Below are 21,977 nucleotides of genomic sequence, written 5' to 3'. Positions count from 1 at the left end.
TGCACTTGCGAGAGGTAGGCGGTGGAGCCACTGGGCCAAATCCCCAGCCCGGAAGTCCCCTTTCTTATTCATAGCAAGCCCTGCCTTCTTCTGTTCAAATCCACAGCTGTGTAAGCAGCTTTCACTAGTGTGTGGAGGCAGCCCACTCACTGTGTCATCACTTCCTTCCATCACAGGTGAGTAAACAGATGTGCCTCTTCAAGGTATTGTTTTCAGCAAAGGACCTCAGGCAAAAGGCAGAGTGAGTTGTGACAGTCCCCAGGGCAAGGTGGGCACACACTGTCTTCTCCCTTCTCCAGAGCCTTAAAGTCAATAGTGGCCAACACTAAGGCTCACTGAATTTCCCTGTACTTGGTACCTGGCAGTAGAGAATGGCCCACTCAGAGCCATAGATGTGTCCTTAGCAACTAGACCTGTCCACTCAGCTTCCAAGCTTGTATAGCACCAGGAAGAGAATTCTCTCTTTCCTTTATTTTTTATTTTTTGACATGGTCTCAAATCACTAAGTTACCAGGCTGGGCTTACACTTGATTTGTTTGTTTTTGTTTTTGTTTTTGTTACCAGGGATCACACTCGGGTCCCTGTGCCTGTGAGACAGGCAGCGGAACCACTGAGCTAAATCCCTGGCCCTAGGCTTGCACTTGAGATCCTCCTGCCCCAGCCTCAGAATGCAATGCATGAGCCACTGCACTCACCTGAGAATTTTCTAGAATCAGCGGAAACTGAGAAACTAAAATACTTCCGTGTCCATGAGTTCTATATTCATGGATTCAACCAACCACAGATCAAAAATATTTGGGAAGGATTTCAGAAAGTTCCAAAATAGAACAAAATTTGAATTTGCCACACTCGTGGTACTGTGGTGAATCCGTGTAGATGAATGATGGTGAAGCACTGTTATTACATGAAATCTACAACTGACTGGAAATCTGTGGGAGGAGGTGTGAGGGTTCTATGCAGACACTGTGCATTCTGTATGACAGACTTGAGCTTCCTCAGATAATCCGGGGTCCTTCAAGGTCCTGGAAGTGTCCACTGCAGATACCGATGGGTGATTACTATCCTGCATATGTAAGAGCATTACAGAGGCAAATAAACAAGTGTGAACTCAGCCTGTTTGCCTCCATTTGGTGTGAACATACACCATGCAGGTTGCTTTCATTACATCTTGCTTTATGACTTTGGAAATAAAATATTAGTGAGCTATTGCTTAACAAATTGCAAGTCTAGTGGCTTAAAACAGCTGATGTGGGTCATGAATCTGGGCACATCTTAACTGGCTCCTCTGATACTGACAAGTCCAAGCACAATAGTATACAACTATAACCCCAGCCACTCAAGGAGGCTGAGACAGGAGGACCTATGCTTTCCAGTAGTGGTGAACCTATGGCATGCGTGCCTCAACAGGCTGTTTATTATCATTGAAACCTCTAAGTTTCATCATCACCTTGGTAACTTAGCAAGACCCTGTCTCAAAAAATAAATAGCCAGGCGTGGTGGCGCATGCCTGTGATCTCAGCACTAGGGAGGCTGAGGCATGAGGATCGCTGTGAGTTCAAGACCAGCCTGGGCTATACAGTGAGTTCCAGGTCAGTCTCAATTACACAGTGAGACCCTGTCTCAAAAAACCAAATAAACAAACATATAGACAGAGGCAGGGGATTTAGCTCTGGTTCCACCACCTGCTTCACAAGCGCAAGGTCCCAACTTTGATCCCTGTACCAAAAAAAACAAATAAATTTAAAAAAATTTTTTTGGTACCAGGGATCGAACTCAGGTCCTTGCATTTGCGAGGCAGGCGCTGGAACCACTGAGCTAAATCCCTGGCCCCAAAAAAATTTTTAAATAGATAAAAAGGGCTGGGGGTGTAGCCCAGTGATGAAGCACTTGCCTAGTGTGCTCAAGGCCCTGGGTGTGATCCCAAGTCCTGAAAATGGCAGGGTGAGTAGGATGTGAGCCACCATGTTCCCATATGAGACTCAACCAGGGGAAGATTCCAAGCTCACACAGTTAGAGAACTTCCTGTTTGGGGTTTTCATTGGTGGGGATGGAATCCATCCCGGCCCCACCGCAGAGCAACACCCTCAGCCCCAGTCCTATGGACTTCTAGACCACCACTGTGCTACTGAGCTGTGGCCAGTGAGATGGATAGGAGAGGGGCTGGATCTTATCTTTTTAAGCTGGTGACTCCCTACCTACCCCTACCCCACACCCTTGGGAAATAATATAAAGGATACAGTTTTCCAGAGGCAAATAAGGTTAACAGATGCTAGCAAAGGGAGCTGTCCATGTGGATGAAGCCATGGAACTCTCTTTTCCCATCACCTCTCTCCAGGGCGCCCACCCTGGTGCCAGGCTGAACATCCTGGTGGCCACTGGGTTCAAGACCAAGGTGGCTGTGCTGATTCTTATGATCTGTCCCCCACACCTTCCACCATTTGATAGTCTTGACTTTTTCCACTTGTCTTTGTCTTGGGACCTGTCTTCATCACAGCCTGTGTCCTGGGGAAGTTTCAGTGGGTGAACAGCAAAACCAGAGAGGGAGAGATGAAAAGGCAAGTGGACAACATCATTATCATGATTTAATCGCCACTATGTCATCATCGTGACATCAGCACCATCACAGGTCACTGATACAGATACAGTTTTCTGCTGAGTACTGGGTTCCCATTTCTTCCTACATGTTTAAAGTTCTCTTGTGTGTGTTTTACCAGGGGTTGGACCCAGGGAACACTGAACTATACCCCCATCCTTTTGAGAAGGGGTCTCACTAGGTTGCCCATCCTGGCCTTGAACTTGAGATCATCCACTCAGCCTCCCAAGTAGCCTGTGTCTGGGACTGCAGGTGCATACCACCATGTCTAGCTCTAAAATTCTTTACATTCTTATGTTTACCCAGCAACTTTTTTTTGTTGTTACTTTGCTGAACAAAAAGGTAAAACACGTGGATGTATGGTTATATGATATATCAGAGACATTCAGATATTTCCCACTGTTCATTGTCTTAACAGTAGTTTCTTCTGTAATCCCAAGGCAGGGTGGCTTGCACCTTCGATCCCAGCACTCAGGAGACTGAGGCAAGAGGATTACTAAGAGTTTGAGGCCAGCCAGAGCTACACAGTGAGACAGTGTCTCAAAAAAAAAAAAAAAAGGACATTCTTTACTACTTTTTTTTTTTTTTGGTACCAGAGATCAACCTTGGGTCCTTGTGCTTGTGAGGCAGGCAGCAGAACCACTGAGCTAAATCCTGGCCCATTTACTACATTTTAATACAGCATTTGACCTGTTAGGAGAGCTGCTTACCTTCACACAAGCTGGAGAGCCTAATTCTTTATTCCTTCAGCTCTGCTTTATGGCTTTGGAAGCACTAGGTTCACCAAACACACCCTCTCTCTCAGAATGTGTTGTAAAGAGAGGAGTGGACTCTGCCTCTCTGTTTCCTTCCAGGGGGACGGAGTCCAGGGCTCACACATGCTAGGCAAATGCTCTCCCACGGAGTCACACCCCAGTCCCTGCAACCCAGCATTCATGAAAGCGCCATGGCCCTTCTAGCTAAGCAAGTTATAAAATCGTACAGTACTTCGGGCTGGGTTGGAAAATTCAGGGACAAGCCAGGTGGGGTGGCTTGCACCTTCAGTCCCAATGCTCAGGAGGCCCGAAGCAGGAAGAGCATGAGCTCAAGGCCGGTCTGGGTTTCTGGGTTACATAATGAGTTCCAGGCCAGTCTGAAATACAAAGCAAGACTCTGTCTCAAAACCATTTTAAAAGAAAGAAAAAAAATTCAGGGATAAACCAGGTCCTTTGGCAGATTTCTGTTGTTAAGAAACTTGGATAAGGGCCAGGGATTTAGTCCAGCGGTGCCACTGCCTGCCTTGCAAGCGCAAGGACCTGAGTTCAATCCCAGATACCAAAAAAAAAAAAAAAGAATGAAACTTGGAGGAGAGCTGAGGGAGCAAAGCCATGCACCTAACCAAGGAGGCACCAGAATTACCAGTGGTCATGGCAGCTTCTGTGTTGCAGTCCTGACCTAGGCTCACTCTGCAGAAGACAAGGTTATCCTGGAAGCACCACTTCAATGCAAGTCCCGCTAAGAATCCCACCAGTGTGACTGAGGCGTTACTGTGGCCTGGATGTGATTTGTCCCAGGTTCCTATGCTGGAAGCTGGGTCTACAGCACCCATTGAGTGGTGAGCCATCTTTAAGAGGCAGGGCCTAGTAGAGGCAGTTAAGGGCACAGACAGTGGAAGGATTCATTCCCACCTCAGGAATGGGCAGGGCTAGATTAGTTACCAAAGGTGAATTGTTAAAAAGCAAGTGCAGGTTTCTGGGCTCTTCCCTTTTCTACCATGAGATTCTCATTCTCTCCTCCCCTCCCCTCCCTCTTTCTTCCTCCTCCTGTTCCTTTCTCTTCTGGTCTCATTCCATGGTTGCTGACCTCTGCTTTACTCTGCACAAAGCTGACGGCAGTGTTTCACTGAGTCCCAGCTTTCCATATCCTCAGGTCAGGAACTTCTGGAGGCCAGTTCAAAATTCCCAGGCTTTGCCAGGGATTTAGCTCAGTGGTTCCACTGCCTGCCTCACAAGCACAATACCCCAAGTTCGATCCCCATATGAAAAAGAAAAAATTCTCAGGTTCTCACAATAGCACAACTAAAGACATTCATGAAAGAGGACTTCCAGAACCGCTTCAGGAAGTAGCACAGATAATGGGATAAGTGTATTCAAAGCCAGGAGAGTCTTGATAGGAATTAATAGCAATATGTCTTTTACTGTAATAAAGTTTTTAAATAAAAACAATTCCCAGGAGCAAACCTGATTGCCCCAGCTTCGATTAAAACTGATACCCTTGCCCAATCAGCCACTGCCAGGTGGAAGCCCACTAAGTACAAATGACTGCGGTAAACTCCAGAGACTTGAGTGCTCAGGAAGTAGAGGGTGGAGGTAGAGCAGACACCTTGAAAGATTCATCCACAATAACAGAGCAGTTATATATAGAAGATGTAAAGCCCAGTGTGGTTGCATACTGCTGTGATCCCAGCTACTAAGGAGGCTGGGCAGAAGGATCAAGTACAGGTTCCACTTGGGCAATTTGGTGAGACCTTAAAGGGCTGGGGGTGTCAGTCGGTGACAGTGCTTGTCTAGCATGCACAAGGCCCTGCCTTCCATCCCCACACCACACAGACCCTTAGAGGTGGGAGGGAGCTGAAGTGTGGCGAGTGGGAATCAGGCTTAGTCTCTGTTGCCCTGAAAAGCAGAAATAGGGCTGGAAGGTGCCAGGACAAGGGAAGTGGGTTTGCACTTTATTGAAAACATCATGCTTAGAGCCTGCCTTCTCCACAGTGACTCGTCTTGTCCCCCTAAATCTTGGAATGCCCTGCCTTGCCTTCTCCCTTAAACCATTTTCCAGATATGTTTATAGGTGTGGAATGCCTTCACATCCACTTTACAGAGCAGCAAACAGAGGCTCAGAACCAGGCCAGGGTTACTGTTTCCCCAGGAGGAAACAGTGGTGTCTGCAGACCTAGAGCTGGAATGAAGGTTCCTGCCCACCACCCTGCCCAGGCCAGCTGTTGTCCTCTCCCTGTGTGACTTCCTCTGACCCACAGGCCCTGGCATGCACTGGGCACCTTAAGGAACAGCCTCTCCAGGCCAGGGTCTGGCTTCCACCAACTGTGAACAGCACCACTGAGGGTCTAGTGTTCTTTGAAAGCTAAGGTTCCTCACATCTCCCCCTGCCCAAAATACTGGCTACAGGGTGACACTCTGTGACTTTTCAGTCACTTACCTCTTGGTTCAGGTTCTCAATCAAAATCCAGGCATATTAAATGAGCTCAACAGTGAGCTCCGCCTCACTGTAGGAATTTGTGAGGCTGCCTCCACCCTACCTCAGCCTCATTCATCCTCCGGGGTCTTGACCCTCACTTCTGCCAGCTCCTAAATCCCCCACCCCGTTAAAGATTCCACCTATGTCTGGCCTCATACAACCCCTAACAGTGCAGCTCAGAGGACAAGGGCTCAAGATTTCAAATTAGCTGGTATAGCTGAGCGCCTCTCCTCACAGGTGTGTGGGATCTATCTCCTGATCTGTAAAATCAATAAAAATCTACCTCCTAGGAACATTCCCAAAATTGAGGCAATGAAGTCCTGGGAACTGGCAAAGGAAGCGGTAATACCACGATTCCATGAGAACAGGGCTAAAACGTGGATTGCATAATCTGACGGTATCATCATTGCTTCTCACACCTCCTGGGGGAAATTACCAGCATAGAGCTGCTTCACCATGGAGAAAAGTGTGCCTGAGTCTGCAGGGCCTAGCATACGGCAGATGCCTGATACACAGCCACTGAGCTGGGTTTGATAGGCCCTGCCTATTATCCCAGCTATTGGGTAAGCTCAGGTGGGAAGATTGAAAGTTAAAGTCTAGCCTGGACAATTTAGCAATAACCTGTCTCAAAATAAAGGGGGGTAGGATGTAGCTTGCTCAAGTAAAATCAAAAGGCTAGGATGTAGCTGTGTTCAGCCCCCAGCACTGCAGATAGCCACTGAATGAAATAATAAACGGACTCTGTTAGGCCCCACACCATGCAAAAGTGAATTTCAAAACAAGTGTGGTGGCATATACCTGTAATCTCAGCACTTGGGAGGTAGAGGCAGGAGGATTGCCCTGAGTTTGAGACCAACCTAAACTACCTATCAAGACCCTGTCCCAAAAAAAAAGGAAAAAGGAAAGTAAAAAGAACAAAATGAATTCAAAAGTCTCTGTGCAGAAAGCACGGTCCAGCTAGTTTGGAGGCACTAAGCAAGGTTCTGCCCTCTTCTCTAAAGGGCCAGATGGTTAAAGCTCCTCAGCCTCTAACTTTGTTGTGACCATTTAAGGCACAGACATGGCTGTGTTCCATTACAACGTTATGGACACTTAAAGTTTAGGTTTTTTTTTTTAAATCATTTTCATAAGGCAAGAAACACTATTCTTTCCCAAAAATATTTAAAATAGAAAAACGATTCTTAGTTCACTAACTGCACAAAACCAGGAGACTGGGGCTAAGGATGTAGCTCTGGCAGAGCACTTACCTAACATGCACGAGGCCCCGGGTTTCATCCCCAGCAGCACAAAAAAAGCCAAAATGGGGCCAGTTACCTGGCTCCACTTAGGTCACCCTGGCTCAGTGGGATTTAAGGAAGTAAAACCGTGCTCCTCGGTGGGCGGGCCAGGAAGCTGGCTTCAGAGTGCGTCTCGCGTAGTGGGCGGGACGATGGGGGGGGTTAAGGGGGGGTTATAGTGATGTAAGCGCGGTGGGGCGGGGCAGGACTGGATTGGCCTACTCTCGCGACGTATTCGCCATTGGGCCAGTCAGTGAGGCGCTGCTATCTGGCTCCGACGTCTGCGTCACGCGGGGTGAGCGTTACGCAAACTTGAACGCCCAGGGCGCACTTCCGGGCGCAGCGGTGGCGTGACGTCAGGTGGAGGACAGGTAAGTGCGGGTGGGCGGACGGACGGACTCGACTGGAACAGTCCCAAGTTCTCGCTGCGAGACCTAATCTAAGTACTCTCTGATCCTCTACCCAACCCTGGCCCCTGTTACACCCGAAGGGCTCCTCAATTTTCTTTAGAAAATGAGACCTTCAGGACCCTACCTCACTGAGTGGTATTGAAGGTTGTGTAAAACGATGCTTCTAAAACTGTGGGCGAGAGAAATAACCAAACTGCCGGCCTTTAACGTGTCGTCAGGTGCCGTCTTGAGTAGTTCAATCACTCATTCTTCTTCAGAGCAACATCAGCAAATCAATACCTTTTAAACCCCCATTTTCCGGGTGAGGAAACAGGCTCAGAGAGAGTAAGCAGTTTGCCCAAAGCCAGAAATCGGGAGCAACAGATTGGAGAGCCCATTTCAAGCTGTGAGTTAATGGGGTCAGTGGTTACCCTTGATCCTGATTTTTGCACGTCACCCTACAACCTACAACCTCACCTGTATCATTCGCTAGGATGACAAAACCGTCTTCTCTCTCTCTCTCTCTCTCTCACACACACACACACACACACACACACACACACACACACCTGCCCCTGTAAACTGAGTCTTTCCTTTATGCAAACACTTCCCTTCACAGCAACCCAGGAAAGTCCTGTCCCTGTTGCCTGTCCACGGTCCCCCAGTGAAAAGGTGCAATTTCAGGGGAACCCATGCCCTGACCAAGGCCACCCAGCTGGGGAGGAGTGAAGCAGGGATTTAAGCACAGGGAGCTGTGACCCCAAAGCCTGACATTTAAGTTATTTTGTTGGCAAAGGTATTTTTAGAGTGGAAGGGACCTTGGAAAGCTCTCATCCAAGAGAATACAAGACCAAGAGAGGTCTGGGTTGGTGGCAGAACAGTTTCATTTGAGACTTCGCACCACCTCAGCCCGTCATTCCATCAGAATCTCTGCTGCCAGCTTCTGATGCTACCCAAGCTACCCAGCCCCCCCGTGTCCTTGTTCATTACCTGGAGATACTGGTAACGGAATGCATGGCTTAATTTGCAGCGTCAGACTGAAAATTCACAGTGCCTGGCACTCTAAACTTCAAAGCACAAGCAAATAGGTTGATAGATTACTAATTAGAGACCAGGTTTCCTGCTTCCTAACCAGGGGCCAGTAACCAGGCTTGCAGGCCAAAACGAGCCCACCCCTAATTTTTTTTTGGGGGGGGTACCGGAGATCGAACTCGGGTCCTTGCGCTTGCAAGGCAGGCCACCGAACCACTGAGCTAAATCCCTGGCCCTTCACCCCTAATTTTGTAAACTGCTCAAGCTGAAAATTATTTCAAATTTTTAATGGTTAGGGGAGAAATAAAATAGAATATTGTTTGTGTATCATCTGTGTTTTCTTTTAGGTGTGAGGCACAGTTGAGTTGTTGAGCGCATTCTTTCTGAGCCAAAAAGCTAGAAATATTTAATACCTGGCCTTTAACAGAGAAAACTGGCCAATTCTCATTCCTTACTGTGCAATGTCTTTCCTTTTTACACGCTAGAACTTCCTTTTATTTGACCTAAAAGTTTTCTCCAAACATTGGGCACAATTTCCTACTTCCTCTGCCTGGATTTTGTACCTAGGTCACCCACACGGATGTGGATTATACTGAAACCTTTTGGTTATTTTGTTTATCTTATTTTCTTTCTTGTGCGTGGTGGTATGGGGGAGTATTGCAGATGATTGAACTCAAAGCCTTCCCACTGATATACATACCAGACTTTTTTCAATTTTTTTTTTTTTTTTTTTGGTTTGACAGGGGCTCACTAAGTTGCCAAGGCCGGGTTTGAACTTGCAACCCTCCTGCCTCAGCTTTCCAAGTTCCCAGACACAGGAACAGGCCACCACACCTGACTATTACCCAGTTAGATTCATTAGGGGCCAGGCATTGTGCTGGATTTGGGGAATACAGCACAGATAACCCCACAGAAAAGCCTATATACCAATAAATGGAAACGGGGTGATGGACAGGAACACTCAGGAAGAAGTGACTTTTTTTCTTTGCAGTGCAGGTGTTGAACCCAGGGCCTTACATGTGCTAGGCAAGTACTCCACTGCTGAGCTACACCTCCAGTCCAAGATGTTAGTTTGAGTGCCAGAGGTGGCTCTGACAGCAGCAGATGGCTGATGAAAAGAGCAATCAAGACAGAGGGGACAGGAAGGCAGAGGAACAGCAGGTGCAGGCCAGCTGCGTTTGCCCTCTGGGGACAGCCAGGAAGCCCGTGTGGCTGGAAGAGGGTGGGGTGCTCCAAGTGGCAAGCAGCGGCCACACAGATTTGATTTTAAAGGAAATGGAATTGGCCAGGTCCTGTAGTCAGGGAAAACATTTTTTTTAATGCTATCTTGTGACAGGTAGCAACTGTGTGAAATTCAGATTTCCAGGTCTATAACATCAGCTTTTGCTTCTTGCACTGGTAGGGGTGGAATCCTGAGTCTGACGCATGCTAGGCAAATGTGCTACCACTGAGCCGCATCACAGCCCTGGGCCACAGCTTTCTTCGTTCTTCAAAAAAAGGAAGGAGGGCCAGGGATTTAGCTCAGTGGTTCTTTCACCTGCCTCGCAAGTGCACGGTCCTGAGTTCGATCCCCAGTACCGAAAAGAGGAGGAAGGAAACCAGGGAAGAAAGGAAGTTAGTTACTGGAGGGGCTTAAGCAAGCCCCTTTGGCTTCCGTGAAGGGGACAGGGCAGAGCGAGGGCAGGAGGTGATGGGGGCTGGACCAGGTCACCTAGATTGGGGGCAGGGAGAGATGAAAGTATCAGATGTGAAATCAACATCAGCCAGAGAGTGGACAGGGCTGACTGATTCGTTCATATTCATTCATTCATTCGCTCCCTGTCCCCTCCTCTGCCTCCCTCTCTTTCTTTCTCTCTCTTTCATCAGGTGCACTGCTCTTTAGACACCTACCCTGGCAAGAGGCTCCCCTGAGCCAGCATCACCCGGCCCTCACTGCTTGTGGCCTCTTTCCAGACTGTGGAGGGCCGCACTGGGCCATTTTCCAAGTGACCCCCTTGAGGGCGAGGACCAGTAACAGCTCCCAAGATGGTAAGTGGCAGCCTCCTGCTCCCTGGGGTTCACACTCCATTTTTGTCAGGCCCCAGAGTCTCAGCTGTCCTCCTCTTCCTGAGCTCTAAGGTAATTTCTAAGCTAGATGTCGAATTCTTTCTGGGTTTGTTTTTTGCACCACTAGAGATGGAACCCAGAAGTACCCATCCTATCAATGAGCTACATCCCCAACCTTTTTTTATTATTATTATTATTTGATTCCAGGCCTTGATAAGTTGCCCAGGCAGGACTTGAATTTGCCATCTTCCTGCCTCAGCCTCCTAAGTACAAAGAGTACAGGCATGTAATCTTTTGATAAAGTAGTTCTAAACCTTTACTTGGCACCAAAATAATCACCTACAGTTTCTTTTTTGTTTTGCATTGTTCGGTTTTGCTTTGTTTTTTGTAGTACAGGAGATTGAACTCAGGGGCCCTGTTCTGCTGAGCTCCATCCCCAGCCCCTTATTTCTTATTTTGAGACATTGTCTTATTAAATTGCCTAGGTTGGGCTTGAACTTGGAACCCTTCTGCCTCAACCTCAAGAATAGTTGCAGTTACAGGAGTGTGCACTACCATGCCTGTCTACCTAGAGAGATGTTTTTCTGTTTTTCTCAAATGAGGTGAAATTCATTTTCCATAACCTCATCTTTTTTATTTATTCAATGCTGGGAATCAAGCCCTGAGCCTTGTAAGAGCTAGGCAGGTGCTCTACACTGACACTGGGCCACACCCACAGCCCTGGGCTGTGTTTCTTCTGGGATTTCTGTGCTGGTGGCCATGTGGATCATTTCTGTCTTTTGGCTGTCTAAGGTGTGCTCAGACAGCCTGTGTGCACTGGGCTTTGAGAGAGCCCCCACTTTCCTGGGAGCCTCTGAACAGCCCAGGGCCATGCGCCACACCCAGCAGGTCCTCGGCAGCCCAGCCCCTGTACTCCAGAGACCCTCAGGTGGTTGCACCAGGCAGACAAGCTTGAGAGCCACTGCCCTGATGGGGCTTTAGGCACTTAATTGAGTGGCTGCCAGTTTTGCTAGAAAGAGAGACTTAGGGCACAATCAGTGCTTTTTCAGGAGATCCGTTCTTCAGCTGCATGTATTGTTTTTGTTTTTGATTTGTAGTACTGGGGATTGAACTCAAGGCCTTTGCACTGACCACAATCCCCACCACTCTTTATTTTTTATTGTTGTTTTTGAGGAGGCTTTTTTGAGACAAGGTCTGGCTGTGTAGTTCAGGCTGGCCTGGAACTTACCATGTAGCCACCCCATGCTAGCCTTGAATTCTGTCAATTCTCCTGCCTCTGCCTCCTGAATGCTGTCCTTACAGGCATGCATCACCTCATCCAGCTTTATTTTTATTTTGAGACAGGATCTCATTAAGTCATTAAATTGCCCGGGCTAGGCCCAAACTTAGGATTCTCCTGCCTCTGCCTCTGCCTCCGAGTGCTGGTCTTACAGTTGTGTGCCACTGGTTTGCATAGTTCCACTGTCAAACAAAAATGCTCCTCAACTTAGGATGGAGCTGCCTCCCAGTAAACCATCATGCACGGAGAACAGGTCATGCACACGTGGGATCCACTCAGCACTGCTACAAATGGTGGTGGGGGTCAGCTGCTTCCCCTTGCGGGCACAAGGCTGCCTGGGGCTGCAGCTCTCTGTCTCTGCCCAGCATCCTGAAAGAATAGTGTGGAACCTCACTAGCCTGGGAAAAGATCAGAATTCAAAGGAGAGCCACTACTGAAAGCAAATCACACTTGTACTGTCATAAAGCGAAAAATCTTAGGTCGAGGAGCTGGGGCTGTGATACAGTGGTGAGTACTTGCCCTGCGTGTGGAGGGCCCTGGGTAGAATCCCAAGCCCCCCAAAAATAAAATGGATAAGCCAGACCATCCTAAATCAGTGATCACCTGTGGCGCACATCGATAAGCCCAGCACTCAGGAAGCTGGGGAATAGGATCTCCATGAGTTCAAGGCCAGCCTCAGCTACCTAGACCCTTTCCAAAAAAGTCAGGGACCATCGGTGGTCCCCGCAAAAGTACGCAAGCCCCTCCCATAAGAATCTGAACCTCCTGGGATCTTCCACAGTGAGGACAGCAGGTTTTCATGCAAGTGACCACACCCCAGGCAGGCTGGACACGATGCCCCTTGCTCAGGCCCCGCTCCTGTTCCTCGGGGCTGCAGACAGCTCTCCAGTGGGTCCCATCCATGTCATGTCTCTCTTCTTTCCAGGGTGAGAGGAAAGGCGTCAACAAGTACTACCCTCCGGACTTCAGCCCTGCAAAGGTAAGGATGCCCCATCCTCAGAGAGACCTGTCTCGGAGCCGCGGCTGAGGAATGGTGGAGACCACCGAATCCTCTCTGCCTCTGCTTGTCCTGCAAGTCTCGGCCACCTCCCTCCTGGGTGACACCCAGGACTCTGCTTGGTGGCCGTCCCCTCCATGCCTCCATCAGGCCTGGTGTGTTTGTTGTGGCTCACGCCTCCTCCTCTTGACCACCAGGTCCTGCACTCCTGCCAGTGGCCTCACAGAGGTCCTCCTCGACACCTCTTTCGGGAATGCTCTCATCTCTGTCACATTACCCCTGCCACATCGGTCACTGACCTGTGTCTTACCACCCATTCCACAGTGCTGTTCCCAGCTCAACACCTAAGCATCCCAGTTGTGTGTGACCCTGAGCATGGGGTCACCTGTCTGTGCCAGAAGAGAGAAAACCCTCAGCTCACAGAGTCACTAACCATTATAAAATCAGATGAGCCAGGCATGGTGGCACACTCCTGACACCCCAGCACTCAGGAGGCTGAGGCAGGAGGATCACCAGAAGTTTAAGGCCAGCCTGGGCTGCATAGTGAATTCAAGGCCAGTCTGAACTGCATAGTGAGAACTTGTTTGAAAAAGACAAGTAAATAAATAAATAAAGCATATAGGATTTGTGCAGGTCTTACGCAAATAGTGCACCATATCACAGGAGGGACTGGAACATAGGAAAATTGGGGTTGCCCTGGGGGTTTAGACAGCAACCCCAAGCCCTCCCTGCCCCTTGCATTGCCAGAGCTAACAGCAAGGCCTGTTGCCCCGGGAGGCCCTGGTCCAAAGTGCAGGGATGCACAAAGCCTGAGGGCCCAGGCTCAGTGGTGCTGATTGGCTGTCTCACCCTTGCCCACAGCATGGCTCTCTCAACCGATACCACAACAGCCATCCCCTCCGGGAGCGGGCTCGGAAGCTGTCACAAGGCATCCTCATCATCCGGTAAGAACCTGGCGCTCCCTGTGTCAGTCTCAGCATCCCCCTGGTTGGCCCAGTCCATGGAGCAGGAAGTCATTGTATCAGCTAGCTAGTGCTGCACAGCCAAAAAAACCTCACTGTTGCTGACAGGTCTGGCTGCTGCTGCTGAACTTTCTGAAGGGCTGGCCAAGCTGCACTCAGCTCTTTGGAAGCAGCTTACTGCTGATGGCTGGTCCGGTAGGGCCACAAGCTGTACCACTGGGCTCTGCTCCCTGCCACATCTCATCCTCTGGCTGGCAGCCCAGGCTCACGCATGAGGGCCCACAACACCTCTCAGGGCCTTTTTAGGCCAAGACCCAGAGCTTGCACTGTTCTTTCCTCTTGTCTCATCCATTGGCCAAAGCGGGTCACCAATCCAGGGTTGGGCTGGATGCGGCCTCTCCATGGGATGAATCGCAGTATCATAGAGATGAGACTTTGGGTAAAGGCAGGGCTGGGCATAGTGGCATCTGTATAGTACCAGCTTCTTGGAAGGCTGAGGCAGGATAATCACTTGAGCCCAGATGTTCCCGGCTGCCTCGCCAGCATAGCAACCCAATCTCAAAAAGAAAACCATCATGCCAGAATGGCCAGTGTCTTTTCCTCTGCCTTAGCCTTTTGTTTCCGGCCAGTGCCTTGGTAGCTGACCTATTACAGGAAACAAAAGCCAGCTCCTATCACCCCAGGAGAGCTAGCCCCTTGTCCATCCTTCCTTTGCTGCATCTCGCCTCCCTTGGGGACTTCCAGCCCAGTCTCCCGGTCAACCCTGAGCCTGAGCAGAGGAACCAGTAGCAAAGTTATTGGGGGAATGTCTGCTGAGGAGGAAGCAGCTGAACCCTCAACTCAGGGCTGGGGCTGTACCTGCATGTGAAGGCCCTGGAGTCAATCCTCAGCGCTGCCAAAGAAAACAAGTCTCAGGGAAGGATGGAGTGTGTATTCAAGGATGGTGCCTGAGGCTGCATCACACTGACATCAGAGCCTATACCCTGGGATTGTTTTTTAAATTATTTGGGCAGCCTTGAGTTGAACCCATGCCCTTCACTGAGCTCCATCCTCAGCTGTTTTGTTTGTTTGTTTGTTTGTTTTATTTTTGAGCCACAGTCTAACTAAGTTGCCCAGGCCAGACTCAACCTTGCCACCCTCCTGCCTCAGCCTCCCAGAGTGCTGGGGTGACGGGTTCTGGCACCACGCCCAGCTCACTATGTGATGTTCACTTGACCAAGTGTGCCGAGGGCTCTGTTCTTAGGACAGACCCCTGTCGTCACAGGACTGTTCAGTGACAGTACAGCAGCTTTACTAAACTCTCACCAGCACTGCTCCTGTCATAGCCTCCTGCAGCTGGCCCCTGCCTCTGTTCCAGTTTGTCTAGGAGTCGGGCGTGGCAGCCACTGGGGAGACTGAGGCAGGATAATCACAAGTTCTAGGCCAGCCTAAGCAACTTAGCAAGACCCTGTCTCAAAATTGTAAAAGGGATGGGGTGTAGCTCAAGGGTGTGTGCTTGCCTGACAAGCAAGCATGAGGCTCTTGGTTCCATCCTCAGCGCTGCAAAAAAATAACCAAATGTGTCTCACTGATACAGGAAGGCATTAAAGATGCTGCAGCACCCCAGGAGGCTCTCGCAGTGACTGGGTCTGGGTCACTGGTTACAGAGCTGATCGGGGAGGCTCAGCACATGGCAGGATCAGCATCGATTCCTTACCCACTCTCCATCCATGTCCACTGCAAGGAGACAACAGCCACTCCCACTCAGAGCTGGTGTCTGTCACCACCCCTCAGATCACAGTCCCACCCAGGGACAGCACAAGTGGACAAGTGCCAGGAGGACACTGTCTGGCCAGGCTCTTGGTGCACCTCTGTAGTCCCAGCTCCTCAGGCGGCTAAGGCGGGAGCCCAGGAGCCCAGGAGCTGTGGGCTAAGCAGCGTAACAAGACCTTGTCTCAAAAACAACCAACCACAAAGTACTGTCTGTCCTTGCAGATTCGAGATGCCATATAACATCTGGTGTGATGGCTGTAAGAACCACATCGGCATGGGTGAGTGCCCACCTCACGCCACTCGGTCCTGCAGTGCTGGGAGCCCTGAGGTGCTGGGCACTGCATGACTCTGTCCTCTCCCAGGCTCCTGATCAGGAATTGGGGCGGGAAGGAAGCAGGCACCCAACATGCAGAGCGATTAGGGAGCCGCCATTGGATCCCAGCCCATCTCTGCCCCTTCCTAGCTGAGAGACCCTCAGCAAGCAACTGGGCTTCTCTGTGCCTCAGTTTACTTCTCTAAAATTGAGACGATTCAAGGGCCCAGCTGTATGACATATAAGGTGTTTAATATATGCCCAGTGCGGTGGTGCAGGCTTATCCCAGCGCTCTAGGAAGCTGAGGAGGGAGGGTCACAGGCTCGAGTGCAGCCTGGGTAACTTCGTTACATTTACTCAGAAATAAAATTAAGGGCCAGGGATTTAGCTTAGTGGCACTGTGCCTGCCTCATAAGCGCTACATCCTGAGTTCAATCCCTGGTACCAAAATAAATAACTTTCACAAAATAAAATAAAGCAGACTGGAGAAATAGTTCAGTGTGAAGGCTCTAGATGCAGTTTCTAGTACCACCAAGAGGAAAAAGTACATAGTCCACGTCAAAGGCTGGGAAAGGCAAACTACTGCCACCTTGCTGTTTTCATTCACACACAGCCCAGAGCAGGCCACACAGGGCCATCTGCTGGCGCCAGCTCCGCAGCCGAGACTTCGGGCAGGTGACCTGAGATCCTGGCTCCACTTCTGCCCTGTCGTACAAGACAAGAGTATCCAGTTTTCCCTGGGTTCCTCAGACCACAGCCATCAGCACCGTCCCTTCTGGCACCCAAGGGACCACCCTCCAAGCACACAGCTCACAACAGAGGACCCCACTGGGTGTCCTCTGACGCACCTGGAGAAGCTGCCATCCCCAGGGCTGTCCCCTTCCCACAACACTTCCGATGCCAGTCACCAGCGGTGGCTGGTGTTCCCTGTGCTTACCAGCCAGCTATAAATCGGGGTCCCAAGCCCCCTCCCTGAGTTCAGTTAATTTGCTCAACTGACTCACAGGACTCAGGGAACCTGGTTTATTGTAAAGTACGTTCCAGGGTTGCTGGGGCTGTGGTTCCCACACACTCCTAGCACACATGAGGCCCTGGGTCACAGCACTGCAAAAAATACCTGGCACCGAGGACACATGTGAACAGAACGAGCTTCCACACCTCCCCAGGTGCTGCCCCCAGTGCCTCCATGTGCGGCCTCCAGAAGCCCCCGCCCTGTGCTTTGGGTTTCTGGGGACATCACTACATAGGCAAGGACCCAGTGAGGCCATCTGCTCAGATCCCTCTTGGCCTTGGCCTCTCCAGGCAGCATCCCTGGTCCAGGACAGGGCAGGCCTGGCCCAGCCCCTGGGAGTGAAGCAGTTACAGGATTTCTCTAGGGCTGGCTCCAATACAGAGAGGGACAATGGGTAGATACCCCAAAACCAGGACAGAAACCAGATCTCAGCCAAGCTCAGCACCACACCTGAAGCCTCATCCATGAGTTCAGGTAGCCACCCAGAAAGGGGAAACCAAGGCAGGCCATGCTATCCACCAAACACGCTGTTTTTCTACTTGAAGCTTTATTGCTCCAGGTCAGAAGTCAGGAATATAAATTACTCATCCAGAGCCAGTGCCATGGTACGTACATATAAACCCAACATCAGGAGCATGGGGTAGGAGGGTTGGGAGTTGGGGGCCAGTCTGGGCTATAGATTAAAACCCTGTATCAAAAATAAATAAAAGTAACATTCTCTAAAGAAGTAATAAAAGTAAAAAAAAAAATGGGGGAGACAGGGTCTCCCTATGTACCCCAGGCTGACCTTGAACTCACTATGTGGCCCAGGCTGGCCTCCCAACTCAGCAGTCCTACCTCAGTCCCCCAAATGCTGCGATTACAGGCTTTCACCACTGTGCCCACCTAAAAGCCAAGCCTTGCTAAGCACCTGCCAAGGGCCAGGCCCCATTTGCAGCAATTCCTGTGTCAGCTGCAGCAGCTTCCCAAGAGCTTCTTCCTGTGGTCACCCTCCTTCACTAAATAAGGAAACTGGGGCCCAGGGGCCGAGGCACCCGGCCTACGGCTGCACAGGCAGTGGAGCTAGGATTCAAATCCAGACCCTCCAGCCTGGCCGCTCCTCTGGTGTGAGCAGTTGTGGGTGCAGCCAGGACGCGTTCTGCCCACCTGGAATTCTGGTGACAGCTGGAGGTGCCATCCTTTGAGTGGAGCCGTATCCCCTATCTTGCCCCATCCCAGAGGAAAGATGCTGGCTAAAGAAAGATGCCGCCATAGCCCGGCCTGAGTCTCCTTTCTCTCCTGCCCTGCAGGCGTTCGTTACAACGCGGAAAAGAAGAAAGTGGGCAATTACTACACCACCCCCATCTACAGGTAAGGGGACGGCAGGGTTGGGCACAGGAGAATGGGAAGAAGTGGGAAGAAGCTGGTGCCCTCTCCTTGGGCCATCCCGATGGTCAGTCCGGAATCATCCCTCCACCCAGAACCCCCTGCGGCTCCTACCTCCCTCAGGAAAAGCCAAGCCCTGTCCTGGGCTCACAAGGCCCTGCTGCTCCTTCCTTTGTCCTCCCTTGTGCTGTGTGTCCATGGCTCTGCCACGCCCCGCCATCCTCCACCTGGCCACACTCCCGCCCGTGCCCTGCACTGGAGCGTTCTTCCCGCCTGGCTGCAGGCTCTCTCCTTCCCTCGCCTGGGCTGTCTGCTCAGACCTCACCATCAGAGGGACTTCTGAGCTAGCACTCACCCCAGTGGTGGGCAATTGTTTGTCCCCTGCTGTGACGCCCCCCCAACATTAGCCCCTCTGAGAACGGGAGGCTCAGGTGGCCCCAGCCTGTCTTGGACAGGCCCGTGGAATGAGTGAGTGGACGAGTGAGTAAGTCCGCTCCAACCGCCTCAGGTTTTATGGTTTGTGTCTGTGCCGCTGGCATGGAACCCAGGCCCCTACCTGTCAGGTGAGCCGCGCTTTGCCCCGGTTCACACCTGTGCAGATGGCTACAGGGCGGAACCACATGCAGAGTCAGTAGCATAGGCGGCCATGAGCACTTGGGCGTGAGAAAGTGGACACTGCCCCTGCCCTGCTAGGTTCCGGATGAAATGCCACCTGTGCGTCAACTACATCGAGATGCAGACGGATCCTGCCAACTGTGATTATGTGATCGTGAGCGGCGCACAGCGCAAGGAGGAGCGCTGGGACATGGAAGACAATGAGCAGGTGCTGCCCACAGGTGAGCGCACCTGCCCGCCAGCCCTGCCCAGTGCGGCGGGCTAGCGCCCGGGGCCCTGGAGCCGACTTGTTGCGGCTGTTGTATTGCAGAGCATGAGAAGAAGCAGAAGCTGGAGACGGATGCCATGTTCCGCCTGGAGCATGGCGAGGCCGACCGCAGCTCGCTCCGCAAGGCCATGCCCACGCTGAGCAACCTGCAGGAGGCCCAGAGCGCCTGGAAGGATGACTTCGCGCTGAACAGCAAGCTGCGCAAGCGCTTCCGGGTGAGGGGCGGGGCTTCGGGGAGCGGGGCTGCTGAAGCGCTGGCCTGTGTCAGGGAAGCTCTGGAGGGGGGGAGCGGGCTTAAGACAGGACCAGCCCGCAGCCCACCATATTCTAGCAGTAAGCAGATCTTTTCACCCTTGTGCCTTGGTTTCCCCATCTACCACAGAGGGACGTGTGTTAATCCATTGCACTGCTGTCACAAAAATACCATAGAGCTCCCAGTTTTCAGGACACAAAGGCAGGAGAATAGCTTGATTCCAGGAGTTCATTGTGAGCCTGGGCAGCATAGCAAGAGCGGTCTCCAAAAAAAACTCTTATGCTTTGAAAAACATGTACCAGAAATGAATATATACTTTAAAGTACAGTCTGTAAATCAGCAGCAGCATTCACCGTCACTGTCAAGCATAGTGCCTCCGCGTGGTAGCTGTGTCACAGGTGTCCCCTCAGGAGGAAGCGTGTTGTACAGGAAGGTACACCAACCGCAGTGACACTAGGCAGTAGAGAGTGGCAGCTCAGTCCTCTGAGGGACCATGGCCAGGTACCCAGATGTCACTGCGGCCATGACTCCTGCTCATGTGCAAGAGTGAGGAGTTGAATGCCCTGCAGCTGTGTGTCCAGGCCTCCCTCACGGGAGCATGAAGAGGAGCCTACTGAGACCTCAGCTGCAGGACTCTCACCTTGCGCCGTGCTATCCCCGACACAGGAGGAGAAGAAGGCCGCCCAGGAGGAGGAGGAGCGGGATCAGGCGCTGCAGGCCAAGGCCAACCTGGCCATCCCCCTGGTGCCCGAGACTGAGGATGACCGCAGGCTGGCCGCCCTCCTCAAGTTCCACACACTGGACTGTAAGTGTGTGAGGCCCAGCATCAAGTGGGGCGGCCCAGCTCTGGAATGCAGTCTTTCCAGAGCAGTTTTAGGGGGCCCCCGAGGGTGGCCTCGGGGCCTTGTGCATGCCAGGCAACTACTCTGCCACTGAGCCCCACCGCTAGCCCCTGCTGCCCCCCTAAATACCCCTTCCTCCCCTCAGCCTACGAGGACAAGCAGAAGCTCAAGCGCACAGAGATCATCAGCCGCTCCTGGTTCCCCTCTATCCTGGGTCCCGGCACCAGCAGCAGCAGCAAGGCCAGCGACATGCTGAAGAAGCTGGCCCAGGGCCGCAAGGCCGGACCCCCCTCCTGTGCCCCCATCACCGTGGGTGACCTGGGCATTGTGCGGCGGGCTCGGAATACCCCAGGGAGCCCCCAGCGTACCACTGATCCCCCCACATCCTGGGAACCACAAGGGCCACAGGAGAACCCCCAGAATGGACCTGCATCCCCCAAGGACTGCCCTCGAGACAAAACTGAGAGCCCCAAGAACAGCCCACCTTGGGAACTGGAGGGGAGCCACCAGGACGAATCCCCTGCAGGCACCTCCCAGGAAGTGGACACCCCTCACCCTGGCTGCTCCTCACTGGTGGCTGACTACTCAGACTCAGAGTACAGTGAGTGAGGGGCTTGGGCCGTGCACAGGTGTCACCTCCAGGAGGTTCACCTGGACTGCAAGCCCTGCCTCCAGCCTCCCCACAACGCACCTTCCCGCAGCCTCACAGTTATTTATGGTCCAGGCCCTGGGCGCCTGTGCCTTGTAGGACCCTGACAACTCAACATTAAAGCCCTGTTCTTTGCCCCTGCCGTGGATTACAGCCTGAGCCCCAGCGCCACAGTTAGGGCATAGATGACTCGGGCCGACTTCTGGAGTGAAAGGTGGGAGAGCCCAGGGGCAGCAGTGGACCCTGTGGGGAGGCCAGGCTCCAGGCAGCCCACCGGGACCTCACAGGAAAGATTTGATGGCTGGGAAAATGGCTGCGGGTCCGCCAGGGGTGTATGGCCCACACCTCAGTGTGGGAGAGGATGTCCCAAACATCCACTGGGCCCCTGCTGTCTCCAGCCCGTAGGGATGCTTTGGGGGTATGACCACCAAATTCAGTGTCTGCCTGTGCCCACATTTCTGAAGGTGGCCTGCTGGCCCATCCCGTGAGGATAGTGGGCATCAGGGAAGCAGTTAAGAACTTGGCTGAGGTCCAGCTTGGTGGCACAGGCCGGTACTTCTATATTCTGGAAGGCTGAGAAAGGAGGATGGCAAGTTGAATGCCAACCTGGGCACTGTAAGGAGACCCTGTCTCAAAAGAGCAGGGGATGTAGCTCTCTCTCTGAAGGCCCTGGGTTCACTCCAGTATCCTGGTGGGAGGTCCTCAACGAATGCCTTGGTGTGGTGAGACCCCTGAGATTAATGCTGTGGGTGATAACCTCGTGTGCTTTATGGTGCCGGCCTGAGGTTGGAGGTCAATGTGTGACATATACGAGCAGCCACACGTTAAATACAAGGGATGGCATCCAGTGGGTGCTCCACAAAAGCTGCCCCTTTGCGGTTCAGAGGAAGCTACTGTCGTGCTGGGCCTGGTGACTAAGCCTAGTGGGCCGATAGCGGGTCCCAGGAGTCTGGGCGGACCGGCCTCGGTGCGCGTGCGCCGCTTTCAGCAGGGTCCCTGACCCGGCGCTCCGGTCCCGCGCCTGCGCTCTGGCGTCCGTGGGCGTGGCGGCAGCATGGAGCTGGAGTCCATACGATACGAGCCCGGCTCCCTGCAGGTATTG

At 51.9% G+C, this 21,977-nt stretch overlaps 2 protein-coding genes and 1 long non-coding RNA gene across 3 annotated transcripts in view; 2 read left to right on the top strand and 1 right to left on the bottom strand.

Annotated features, from left to right (window-relative positions):
- LOC104854795 overlaps positions 1-7,236 on the bottom strand; it is a 41,243-nt gene extending 34,007 nt beyond the window's left edge. Inside the window, exon 1 of the long non-coding RNA XR_002025020.2 lies at positions 7,072-7,236. This is a non-coding gene — a long non-coding RNA (uncharacterized LOC104854795). The remainder of the gene's footprint in view (positions 1-7,071) is intronic.
- Positions 7,237-7,327: 91 nt separating this feature from the next.
- On the top strand, positions 7,328-21,033 carry Ccdc130 (coiled-coil domain containing 130). The gene is made up of 10 exons (XM_010613399.3): positions 7,328-7,472; positions 10,389-10,550; positions 12,773-12,826; positions 13,706-13,788; positions 15,781-15,836; positions 18,173-18,233; positions 18,942-19,084; positions 19,174-19,346; positions 20,051-20,189; positions 20,372-21,033. The coding sequence occupies exons 2-10, from the start codon at positions 10,548-10,550 to the stop codon at positions 20,833-20,835; spliced, it is 1,176 nt and encodes a 391-aa protein (XP_010611701.1). The 5' UTR covers positions 7,328-7,472; positions 10,389-10,547; the 3' UTR covers positions 20,836-21,033.
- Positions 21,034-21,060: 27 nt separating this feature from the next.
- Positions 21,061-21,977, top strand: part of Mri1 (methylthioribose-1-phosphate isomerase 1) — a 4,561-nt gene continuing 3,644 nt past the window's right edge. The window contains exons 1-2 of the mRNA XM_010613465.2: positions 21,061-21,089; positions 21,811-21,971. Coding sequence (XP_010611767.1) covers positions 21,061-21,089; positions 21,811-21,971 — 190 coding nt within the window. The remainder of the gene's footprint in view (positions 21,090-21,810; positions 21,972-21,977) is intronic.

This window comes from Fukomys damarensis, unplaced genomic scaffold (genome assembly GCF_012274545.1).
Source record: "Fukomys damarensis isolate Sample0158 unplaced genomic scaffold, DMR_v1.0_HiC HiC_scaffold_30, whole genome shotgun sequence".
NCBI lineage: Eukaryota > Metazoa > Chordata > Mammalia > Rodentia > Bathyergidae > Fukomys > Fukomys damarensis.
This window is presented reverse-complemented; position numbering and strand designations above follow the sequence as displayed.